Here is a 13,368-nt window from a genome sequence, read left to right as displayed (position 1 = left end):
AATATAGTAAGCAGATACTAACAGTTCTAAAGAGAGAAAGGGATGAAAATATAACAATAGTAGTGGAATTCAATATTCCACTTTCAACATTGGATAGATCATCCACACAGAAAATCAATGAGGAAACATTAGATGTGAACTGTGCCTTAGAATAAATTTATTTAACAGATACAGAACATTCCACCCATCAGCAGCAGCATATACATTCTTCTCAAGCAGAAATGGAACATTCTCCAGTATAAATCATATGTTAGATTACAAAACAAACTTGAGCAAATTTAGTAACATTAAGCCAAACCAAATATTTTTTAATAGCCACAATGGTATGAAACTAGAAATCAGTAACAGGAGGAAAACCAAAAAAAATCACAAATATATTGAAATTAAACAGCACATTCTTTAAAAAACCAACGGACCAAGAAAGAAGTCAAAAAGGAAATAAAAATATACCTTGAAACAAATAAAAGTGGAAATACAACATACCAAAACTTATGAAATTCAACAAAAGCAGTTCTAGGATGGAAGTATATAGCTATAAATGCCTACATTAAGAAAAACAAAGCTCACAAATAATCTAAATCTATACCTTGCAAAACTAGAAAAACAGACTAAACCCAAAGTTAGATGAACAAATGAAATGACAAAGATCAGAGTAGAAATAAACAAAATAGTGACCAGAAAAACTATAAAAAGATCAATGAAATTCAGCTGTTTATTTTGAAACAAAAATAAACAAAATTGACAAAGCTGTAGCTCAACTAAGAGACAAGACTCAAATAAATGAAGTTATAACTGAAAGAAGAGACATTACAATTGACACACAGAAATACAAAGGGTTATAAGAGACTATGAACATTATATGCCAAAAAGTTGGATAACCCATAGAAATGGATAAATTCCTAGAAACATGGAACTTACCAAGTTGAATTGTGAACACTGAAGACTGAATTATGAAGAAACAGAAAATTTGAACGGAACAATAACAAATAAGGAGATTGAATCTGTAATAAAAAACCTCCCAATCAAGAAAAGTCCAAGACCAGGTGGTTTCACTGGTGAATTCTACCAAACATTTAAAAACTAATGCTATTCTTTCTCAAAGTCTTCTAAAAAAAATGAAGATGAGGGAACACTCCCAAACTCATTTTATGAGGTCATTATTACCATGATACCAAAGCCAAGTCCGGACACTACAAGAAGAAGGAGGATGGGGAAGGGGGAGGGGAAAACTACAGACTTATGTCTCTGCATATAGATGTAAGAATACTCAACAAAACATTGAATACTAGCAAACTGAACTCAACAGCACATTAAAAGTACCATATACTGTGATCAAGTGGGATTTATCCATAGAATGTAAGGATGATTCAACATATACATATCGATAAATGTGATACACTACATTAATTAAATGGAAAATAAAAACCATGTGATATTTCAATAGGTGCAGAAAAAGAATTTGACAAAATTAAACATGTTTTGTAATAAAAATACTCAACAAACTGAGTATAGAAGGAACATACCTCATTATAACAAAGGCCATATATGACAAACCTATAGCTAGCATTATATTCAATGGTGAAATGTTAAAGATTTTTCCTGCTAAGATCAGGAACAAGGCAAGGGTAACCTCTCACCACTCCTGTTTATATAGTACTGGAAGTCATAGCCAGAGCAGTTAGGCAAGAAATAGAAATAAAAGGCTTCCAATTAGAGGCCAAGAAGTAAAATTGTCTGTTTGCAGATGATTCAGTCTTAAATGGAGAAAATCCTAAAGACTCCACCCAAAACTGTTAGAACTAATCAATAAATTCAGCAAAGGTTTCAAGATACAAAATCAGCATACAAAAATCAGTTGTGTTTCTATACACTAATAATAAAATACCTGAAGAAGAAAATTGTTATTTTTCACTTACAACAGCATCAAAAACAATAAAATACTTAGGAATAAATTTAACCAAGGTGGTGAAATATCTGTACATTAAAAATTATAAAACATGAAAGGAATTGAAGGAGACAAATAAATTGAAAATTATTCCATGTTTGTGGATTGGAAGAGATTATATTGTTAAAATATCCATACTACCTAAAGATGGCATCTGTAGATTCAATGCATTCACTATCAAAATTCCAAAGGCATTTTTCATAGATATAGAAAAAATTCTAAAATTCATATGGAACCACAAAAGACCCTAAACAACCAAAACAATCCTGAGAAAGAAGAACAAAGCTGGAGGCATTTCTGGCTTCAAACTATGTTACAAATCTATGGTAACCAAAATGATATGGTGCTGATATAAAAACAGACACAGGGACTAATGGAACAGAATCAAGAGCCCAGAAGTAAACACATGCACACACAACAAATATTTGACATGTTAGCCAAGAATGCTTAAAGGAGAAAGGTTTATTCTCTTCAGTAAATGGTTCTGGGAAATCTGGATATTCGCATGCAAAAAAAAAAATAAAATTGGACTCCTATCTTTTTTTTTTTAAGATTTTATTTATTTATTTTTAGAGAGGGAAGGGAGGGAGAAAGAGAGAGAGAGAGAGAAACATCAATGTGCAGTTGCTGTGGCCTGCAACCCAGGATTGTGGCCTGACTGGGAATCGAACCTGGGACACTTTGGTTCACAGCCCGCGCTCAATCCAATGAGCTACGCCAGCCAGGCTGGACTTCTATCTTATACCATTCACTGAAATTAACTCAAAATAGATTAAAGACTTAATGTAAGACCCAAGACTAAAATTTCTAGAAAATCACAGGGAAAAAGCTTCTTGACATTGATCTTTTTAAAAAAAAGTTATATATTGATTTCAGATGTACAGCTCAGTGGTTAGACAATCATATACTTTACATATCATCCCCCTTGATATTTCCAGACCCCAATTTGCACCACACATAGTTATCACAATATTATGGATGATATTTCCTATGTTTTACTTACTCCCCGATGACTGTTTTGTAACTAGCAATTTGTGCTTGTTAGTTCCTCAACCTCTTTCACCCCAAACTCCCTCCCCTCTGGCAACCACCAGTAGTCTCTGTATCTATGAATCTGTTTCTTTTTATTAAATTATATTTTATTGATTATGCTATTATAGTTGTCCTGATTCCCCCTACCCCTTTGCTCCACTCCACCCAGAAACCCCACTTTCTCAAATAATACCCTCATCATTGTTCATGTCCATAAGACATGTGTATAAGTTCTTTGGCTACTCCATTTCCTGTACTGTATGGTTATTCTGAAATTACTTATTTGTAGTTCTTAATCCCCTCACCTCTTCACCCATTCATCTCCACCCCCTCTCATCTGGAAACCATCAAAACACTCTCTGTATCCATGATTCTGTCTTTTTTCCTCTTGTTTGCTCAGTTTGTGTTTTGGATTCCATTGTTGATAGATTTGTATTTTTTGCCATTTTATTGTTCATAGTTTTGATCTTCTTTTTCTTAAATAAATCCCTGTAACATTTCATGTAATAATGGTTTGGTGTTGATGCACTCCTTTAGTTTTTTCTTGTCTGGGAAGCTCTTTATCTGCCCTTGGATTCTAAATTATATCTTTGGTGGGTGGAGCAATCTTGGCTATAGGTCACTGCTTTCCATGACTTTGCATATTTCTTGTCAATCCCTTCTAGCCTGCAAAGTTTCTTTTGGGAAATCAACTGACATTCCTATGGGAACTCCTGTAGGTAACTAACTTCTATTCTCTTGCTGCTTTTAATATTCTCATCTTTAATCTTTGGCATTTTAATTATGATGTATCTTGGAGTGGACTTCTTTGCATCCACATTGTATGGGACTCTCTGTGCTTCCTGGACTTGCATGCCTTTTTGAAGTTGTCCCAGAGGCCACTTATACTATCCTCATTTTGTTGGATACTTTTTCTTCTTGTTGTTATGATTGGTTGTTGTTGTTGTTGTTTTTGCTTCTTTATGTCTCATGTATTTGATTTGAATCTTGGCCTCATCCACTCTACTCTTGTTTCCCTGTAAATTGTTCTTTATTTCAATTAGTGTATCCTCCATTTCTGCCTGGATCGTTTTTACCTGTTGAGGTCCTCGCTAAGTTCCTTGAGCATCCTTATAACTAGTGTCCTGAATTTGCATCTGATACATTGTTTATCTCCATTTCAGTGAGCTCTTTTTCTGGAGTTTTGATTTGTTTTTTCATTTGGGCCATGTTTCTTTGTCTACCTATTCTGACAGCCTCCCTGTGTTTGTTTCTATGTGTTAGGCAAAGCTGCTTTGACTCTGTGTCTTGGTAGTGTAGCCTAATGTAGTAGGCGTCCTGTAGGATCCAGAGGCACAGCCTCCTTATCACCCAAGCTGGGTAGTTGAGGTGTGCCCTTCATGTGGGTTTATTACACCCTCCTCTTGTAGTTGAGCCTTGGTTGCTGTTGACAGATCAATAGGGGGGAATTACCCAGGCCAGTCAGCTGCAAGGACTGGCTATAGCCACCGACCACTAACCTCTACCCTCTGTGGAGTATCAGCTGTGCAGGAGCAGGGTTGTGGTGCTCTGATGTAATCTGTAGCTGTCCATTGGGTGTACCTACCCTGGGGTTTCCTGGCTTATTCAGACCAAGGTCAGCCCCCACCTGTGTTTTGGTCCCGGGTGACCTGTCTCAGCTATAAAGCATTCTGAGGTGGCAGCTACTTGTGCTGGTCTTGGAGATTCCCGGGTGAAGCCAAACTGTGAATCTAACTAAGATGGTTGCTGCTAGGGCTAGGCCTGGGACTCACTGAAGCCAGCTGTTGCTTGTTTGGTAAGATTTAGGAAGTTATGAAGCCTGAGCCAAGACCAGCCATTCATATGGAAAAGCAGCTTGGGTTGTCTCATAAGTTTGGTGGGGCTGAGCCTCTGGGGATCTCAAGGCCGGTCAGACAGTGTTAGTCAGGTTGTTGGAGTCTCAGATATGGCACCAGCCTACTGGCTCTGTGGGAGTAGTATTTAGCAAAGGCGGAGATGGCCTCTGCTTGCCTTGATACCAGACACTTCAGCTTCTCCCTGTATAGCACTGGTGACTTTCAGGCTGCTACCCCTGTGCTGGAGCTCAGAGGGAGTGAGTATGAGTAGGTGAGTCCATGTGTGGGTTCTTTAAGAGGAACTGCTTGGGGCTCCAGCAGTTTCTGCCACTGATACAATCCTTACTGGCTTTCACAGCCAGAAGTAGTGGGGATTTATCTTCCTAGCATTGGAATTCTGGGCTGGGGTGCCTGGTGTGGGGCTGGGACTCCTTACTCTTGAGAAATCCCTCCTGAAATTTTATTCACCACACGTGGGTGTGGGACCAGCCCATAACATGTCTGTGCCCCTCCTACCAGTCTGGATAGATATGATTTCTTTAATTCCTTAGTTGTCAGACTTCCACTGAACCTGATTTCTGTCAGTTCTGAGTGATGATTGCTCTATATTTTAGTTGTAATTTTGATGTGGTTGTGTGAAGAGGTGAGCCATGTTTGCCTATGCTACCATCTTGACCTGGAAGTTTGTGAATCTGTTTCAGTTTTGTTTGTTCATTTATTTTGTTCTTTAGAGTCCACATGTAAGTGAAATCATATGGTATTTATTTTTTTCTGACTGACTTATTTGTATAAGTGGAATCATATGGTATTTATTTTTTTCTGACTGACTTATTTTGCTGAGCATAATACCCTCTAGGTCCTTCCATGCTATAGCAATGGTAAGGTTTCATTCTTTTTTATGACCTGGTAATATTCCATTATATATATCTACCACAGCTTTTTATTCATTTGTCTATTGCTAGGCACTTTGGTTGCTTTTATAGCTTGATTATTGTAAATAACATTGTAAATGAGCATAGGAATATATCTTCTTGGGCATGGGAAACAAAAGGAAAACAAATTGGATTGCATCAAACTAAAAAGGTTTTACACAGCAAAGGAAACCATAAAAAAAAACCCTGAAGGTACAACCTACTAAATGGGAGAAGATATTCATCAATGATAATCTAATAAGAGCTTAATATCTAAAATTTATAAAGAAGTCATGCTACTTAACAGCAAAAAGCCAAACAATCCAATATAAGAATGGGCAGAAGATCTGAATGGACACTTCTCTGGAGAGGACATACAGAAGGTCAATAGACATAGAAAGATACTCAACATCACTAAATGCCACAGACAGGCAAATTAAAACCACAATGAGATATTAGAATGATTATCATCAATAAATCTACAAATGACAAGTGTTGGCTAGAATATGGAAAAAAGGGAACCCCTTAGTGCACTGTTGGTGGGAATGCTGATTGGTGCAGCCACTATGGAAAACAGTATGGAGTTTCCTCAAAAGATTAAAAATAGACCTGCTTTATGACCCAATGATTCCACTTCTGGTGATTTATCCAAAGAAACACAAACCACTAATTCAACATCAGTCTTGATAACAACTTTTTTGGATCTGAAACCAAAAGCTCATGTAACCAATGCAAAAATCAACAAATAGGACTGCATCGAATTCTACTGATAGCAAAAAAAGCAATCAACAAAATGAAAAGCAACTTATTTTCAAGCTATCAGTAAGAAGTTAATATCTAAAATATATCAAAACTCAATATTGTTAATATAGCAAAAATTTTTAAAAGCAAAACAATTTTAAATGGGCAGAAGACTTAAATAGGAATTTTTCCAAAGATGATGACAAATGGGCAAGGTACATGAAAAGGTGTTCAACATCTTTAATCATCAGGGAAATGCAATTCAAAACCTCAATGAGGTATCTCCTTATACCTGTTAGGATAGCTGATATCAAAAAGACAAGAGATTACAAGTGCTGTAGAGGTTGTGAAGTGAAGGGAATCTCTGTGCACTGTGGGTGGGAGTATACATTGCTGCATCTACTATGGAAAACAGTATGGGGTTTGCTTAAAAAGTTAAAAATAAAACAACTATATGATTCAGTAATGTCATTGCTGAGTATATATATCTGACGGAAGTGAAATCACTCCCTCAAGGAGATATTGGCACTCCCATGTTCATTGCAGCGTGATTCACAATAGCCAAAACATGGGAAAACCTAGGTATCCATTGATGGATGAATGGATAAAGAAGATTGATGTAGATCCCAGCTCCTGGGGTCCGAGGTGTTATAGATGAGATACACGACAAATTCACATGGACTACCGAGTCCTGTGGAGGAAAAGGGATGTCATGACTTCTCTCTCAAGAGGAGAAAAAGCCTCAGAGCGCCTTGGCCACCCTCTCAAGAGGAGAGTGCCCCACCCTTGCCTTGCCAAACTTTTATTGGGTTCAATTTGCACAGGAATAAACTTCATCAGTCATTGTCAGGCAGAAATGATTGAACAAAAGATAGCATTCAAAGAACTCTTAGGGCTTATTCTGAGTCAGGGTCAGATAGTTAAAGGGCCCTAAAACTTTAGGGAACAAACTCACTTCCTGCTTGGTCCCTTATTATTTAAATTGAGGGTATTAGCAAAGTAGGTTTCACAGAATTTTATGCATTTTTTCTTAAGCCTGATCACCCTAGGCAACCCGCCCTTTCCAGCACAGGGCGGCACCCACCTCCAGCATTGTTTCAGGCTTAAGTCATTGTTTCAGGCTTAAGTCAGGCAGGGGAACTAAGGCAGTCAAGAGATTAGGAGACTTGCAGACAGAATGAGGACTCAGGCTATGTCAAAGTCGAGGGGCAAGGGTCCATCACCCCCTTTTTCTATAGCCCCCCAAGTTTTTCCCTGGGGCCCCCCTATGCCTGTGTCTGTGTTAGGTCGTCCCTCCCTTGAGGAATCATTGGCTAACTGATCGAGCATTAGGGGCCAGGCAGGGTGAAGTAAAAGGAAAAGAGGCAGCACCCTGCCAGGGAGATAAGCTTTGTCTCCTTAGTGGCTTATGGTCTGAAGGTCACTCACTCAGCCTTAGCCATGGAGGGGCTACAGCTTCTGAAACGAGGCAGGGTGGTTCCCAACAGAAGATGTGTACACACACACACACCCAAGACTATAATGCAGCCATGAAAAAGGAGGAAATCCTGCCTTTTGCGACAACTTGGATGTCCTTGAGAGCTTGATGCTAAGTGAACTAAGCCAGACAGAGAAAGACAAATACCATATGTTTTTGTATGTGCAATCTAAAAAACCTAACTCATGAAAATAAAAACTAAAATGGCTTTTGCCAGGGACTGTGGGTAGGGAATATTGGGAGGTATTGGCCAAAGGGTCCAAACTTCCAGTTATAAGATGAGTACATTCTGGGGATCTAATGGACAGCATGGTTACTATAGTTAACAATAGTGTATTATACAGGGTCCAGCACAAATAAAGCCCCCTTTTTATTGCAAAAGCTTTTATCATAAAACCATAAACATGTAATTCTGTAACAGAACAACATCCCATTCAAACACCATATGACATTTTAGGTGAAATGTTCAAATTAAAACTATAAATTATTACTCCCATAGTATTACCCTACCAACCACACTCTAGCAGGTGTTACTTCTGCCGGACCCTGTATGTACATAAGTTGTTAAGGGAATATACCTTAAATGTTATTACCACAAAAGAAATAGTACTGCATTTTTCAGATTATAAGATGTACCCCTCCACCCCCCAATTTGGGAGGAACAATGGTTGTGTTTTTTTTGTTCTTTGTACACAAATATTCATAGCAGTTTTATTCACAGTAGTCAAAATCTGAAAACAGCCCAGGTGTTCATCACTTGGTAAATGGATAAAGTGTGGTATATCCATGCATAGGGGATACTTCTCAGTAATATAAAGGAATGAATTACTGATAATGAACATGGGCAAATCTCAAAATACTGAGGGAAGGAAGCATACACAAAAGAGTACGTACTCTATGATTTCATCTTTATGACGTTTTAGAGCAATGAAACTGATCTATATGGAGGGAGAAGCAGTCATAATAGTGTTTGTCTCTGGGAAAATGATGTGGAGGATTGACTGGAATGTGGCTTGAGGAAATTTTTTGGAGGGATGTTCATGTTGTACAACTTGACAAGGGTTCGGATTGCTTAGGTGTATACATATGTCCACATTTAGTCAAGGGTCCACTAAATATTTCTACATTGTATTGTATGGGAATAATGATCGTTAATGCTGCTGTTGAGTTCTGTTTACATTTACATTGGTGAAATATTATGTTATTTATGTTAATAAATACATTACCACATTTTTTGCTTCAAAAATTTGTTTTCTATTTTTCTCCTCTAAAACCTAGGTGCATCTTATGGTCTGAAAAATATGGTAATTATGTGAGGCAATAGACATGCTAATGAATGTTATTGTGGCATCATTTTACAACATATACATGTATCAAATTATCACATGGTACATTTTAAACTTGCATATGTTGTATGTCAGTTATATCTTAGTAAAGCTGAAAAGAAGAAGGCATTATATAAAAACCAAGGACACTTTAACAAAGTCTGTAATAATGTGCCAATATCAGCTCATTAGTTGTGACAAATGTACAATAGGGGAAAATAGGGAACTCTGGGTGTGGTGTACATATGCTCTTTGTACTATCTTTGCAAAGTTCTGTAAATATAAAACTACTCTAAAATTTAAAAATCTAATTATTTGAAAGGAAAAATTTAAGGTGTCTGGTCCCCATTTTTTTGCAGGTGCTTTCTTAGAGAAAAAGACCAATGAATGTGCTGATGTTCCTGGATAAAAAGTAAATCTGGCTAGATACTCACATAGAGAAAATTTTCTATAGATATCTTTTCATTAGTAGTGAGTCACGTTGCTATTTTAATATAAGCCATTTAATACAAATGCAATGATCTGTTTGGATGTTAAAAGTGTGCCATTTCTCTGTGTAGCATCCTGGCAGGCTACAATGGCACCGTCTTTGCATATGGGCAGACGGGCAGCGGTAAGACATTCACCATCACGGGTGGGGCAGAGCGCTACAGGGACAGAGGCATCATCCCAAGGACACTGTCGTACATTTTTGAGCAACTGCAAAAGGTATGGAAGTACAAGTTCACTTTTTATTTGATGTATTCAGCAGAAATTTACTGTGAGCAAAAAATTTATGGTGTCATTATATTGTATCTAAATGGAAAAGGATTATTGTGCAGTAATTCTGGCCTTCACATTTAAGGGAAGTTTGGGATTTTGCTGAAGAAGTAGAAATTAAGAAGGTACTTCTCATTAAGGGGATGCTGTTTCAGCAAAGGCTCAAAGGGAGTTCCTTCTGAATACACATGGAGGTTAAAAGAACAGACAACACATTTTCCATATCTTACATTCTCCATTAAGAAACTAAAGAATGCCCTCTTGCCAAAACAGACATTTATTTTACCTGCTAAAGCACTGAAAAGGATAATGTGATTGTTCCTTCATCACACTTTAAAAAGAAACCCACAGGAATTTACCAGAGTAAAAATCCTATTGCAGTTAATATTACTATAAGGACAAATTCCCTATCTATATTTTATGCATCATAAAACAATAGGCATTATGGCTCCAAGTGTCTATTGTTTCATCAGTATTTAATACAACATATAATACAACTAACATTGTAGGGATCCTTACTTCCATTTTATATTTGGGGAACTAAGTCGCAGATTAATATCTTTTTCTGGGTTCTTGTAAGTAGCTGATCTGGAGGTCCATTCCAGGTAGGTGTGACACCAAACTCTGTGCTTTTCATCACTCTGTACACTTCCCCATATCCCAGGCTGAATTTGTTTTGTTGGTTGTATTTAACAGATTCTCTACAATGAGCCATTTCTCTGGGTTTCCATTCTCTCCTCTGTGAAAGTGGAGATTGAATCGTAGGACTAGAGGATCTCTAGCATCCCTAGTAGTTCCAACAATTGCTTAGTTGCACAAATTCTATATGACAAACGTCCTAACTAGGTCAGTGTAACAGTCATTCCAAAATTTCTCAACTGTATGCTGTTTGCATTTTAAGTTGCAACAATAAGAAGAAATTGCTGAGATCTGCATAATTCTAATTTCCATCCATAAAGTAGCAATTACCCATTAGTTCAGCTCATCTCTCACTAACTCAAACATTCCAACTCTGCATGCCAGAAAATTTGGAACAGAGAGTTGAGTATAGTACATATGTTGGATTCAAATTCCTTCTTTTCATTTACTCATTTATTTCTGACATTAGCTGTTTTGTTTATTCCCCTCAGATTTCACAAACTGGGGACGCATTTGTAATGGCTTTCATTGTTGTGGCCTAATGTGCAAGTGCGTTGTCTTGGAAAGGTCACTGAAGGTGGTTTATGCCAACCTGCTTCTGCTCACAGCATGGGGACTTGGGACAGTTTCTTAAAGGTTCAGGCTTGTAGAGTTGCTCTGAGAGCTGAGTGTACAGTATTTAAGGATGTCCAGTTCTTGGCACATAGTAGATGCTCAATACATGAAAGTTATTACTACAGCTGTGTATAGCAGGTCCTTGAATAACATACTTTCATCCCAAGTCTTGTTAAAATGTTGATGAGATGCTGTAGGAACTTAACTCTTGTTTATATCAATTAGCTTATGGTAAAATATACATTGTTTCTCTTAAAGCCACTGACCACATTGGGAATGTTAAGTAAGGACTTACTGTACTGTTTGTGCACATGGAGAAAAGATCCATGACCAATTTCAAAGAACCCTTTGAAACTCAGAACAAAGCCAATCCCCTTGATAAAGTTAAACAGAATAAACAAATCCTTTCCTAACAGAAAATATATTTGTCTTTTAAAAAATTTTTGTCTCTATTTACCAAAACATGAGTACACTGCTAAAAATCTACACGTCTCCCAAGTACCTACCATGTGTTGGATTCATTGTTTTCTGTGTTTGTCATTGACATTACTCTAAACCCCATTTTATCCTGAACGATCCTGAGTTTGGAGAGAGGCCATCAGACTGATTTACAGCCAGGACAACTCTTTGTAAATAGACAGTTTCCATGATAGGGAACAAGACATTCATTGTGATCAAACTGAACTATGGCAAAACAAGGCAGAGGCAACTTGAAGTGCGTCATAAAGTTTGTCCACAGTGTAGAGCCAAAAAAATGCAGACAGGTACTCAGCTGTCCCCAGCTGATTGCTTTAGAGAGCTACATGGTGCTCTGTGGAATTCTTAAATAAAATATTTGACTTATGCAAAGTATTTATTTCAAGATAAACAAGAGCCAGTACATATTGGGTCCTAAAATGCCTGTGAGTATGATAGGAGCACATTTTCAGTGATGTTAAAAGAAGAAAATTGAGTGCATTTATTTTAGAAATCACTGCCCATTATTTTTGAGTATTATGAGGTTCAAACTTGTTTTGGGGCAGAAGAAAAGACTGTCTACAGAGAACATGTGTGTTACATTACAGTCTGGCAGTCCTAAACACTAAAAAAAGAGTAATAAGGAAAGGTAGCTTGCCACATAGCTCAGCGAATTTCCTTCCAATGAAAGCCTAGAAAATGCAGAAGTGGAGGAGCCAAAGGCATTATCCTTATCATCTTGGGGCCAGGGCCTGACATTTCTGTTTTTGTGACTTCTTCTAACTTCTGGAAGAAGAGGGTTTCTCCACTGCAAGTGGACATACAAGTTGACTGTTCATTTTCCTTTCTTTTTATATTCACACACAGAATTCTTCATTTAAAGGCTTTTAAACATATAAAAATAGTAACAACAGGAATAATTATAACAGCAGTAACAATTTATTGGTGACTATTACGGACCACACATTTTTGGTAGGATTTTAAATACAAGTTCTATCTCTCTGTCACAACAGATCCACAAGATAAAGGTTATTCTCCCTCATTTTCATGGTTAAAAGACTGAGGATAGGAGTGCAGGATCACTCAGTGACAGATGGCAGATCCAGAATTTAAATCCAGTTTTTTGTCTGATGCTAAGATGAGCTCAGAAGTATATGCTAAAACTGCAAAACCTCAAACCACAATCTATGGAATATTTCAGATATGCTCAGATAAGTTTTAGGAATACGTTGTTTTAAACAGGATCTCGGGATGTTGCTGTGGCTTTTAATGTGCTCTGTGGATCTTCCAGAGAGGAACAGTACATACAGGGCCGGGCAAAAGTAGGTTTACAGTTGTTCACATGAAAATAATTCAATAATTAATAAATAATAGCACAGGAATAAAACTGTTTTGCATACTCACGACTGTAAACCTACTTTTGCTTCACTTGTATGTGTTCACCATGGGTCAGTTTTTCCAAGAATATTTCATGGAGTATTTTAGGAAGCACTGCACTAGCCTGAAGGCCACACAAAGTCTGTCTAGTACGTATGGTCTCTGATACCTGCACTGAGCCAAACTTCAACCCAAAGAATTATGTTGAAATGGTGCCTTTACTAAACTGGGATACTAATTTAACTAGCTGATAGAT

At 37.4% G+C, this 13,368-nt stretch overlaps 1 protein-coding gene across 3 annotated transcripts in view; it reads left to right on the top strand.

Annotated features, from left to right (window-relative positions):
* The window catches only part of KIF6 (kinesin family member 6), a 413,362-nt gene that overhangs the window by 76,306 nt on the left and 323,688 nt on the right, over positions 1-13,368 (top strand). For all 3 annotated transcript variants that reach the window (XM_036024067.1, XM_036024068.1, XM_036024066.1), the window contains one exon: positions 9,827-9,974. In XM_036024067.1, coding sequence (XP_035879960.1) covers positions 9,827-9,974 — 148 coding nt within the window. The remainder of the gene's footprint in view (positions 1-9,826; positions 9,975-13,368) is intronic.

The sequence above is a fragment of the Phyllostomus discolor genome, chromosome 4, assembly GCF_004126475.2.
Source record: "Phyllostomus discolor isolate MPI-MPIP mPhyDis1 chromosome 4, mPhyDis1.pri.v3, whole genome shotgun sequence".
NCBI classification, from domain to species: domain Eukaryota; kingdom Metazoa; phylum Chordata; class Mammalia; order Chiroptera; family Phyllostomidae; genus Phyllostomus; species Phyllostomus discolor.
Note: the sequence above shows the minus strand (reverse complement) of the source record. Positions and strands in the feature narration are given on the sequence as shown.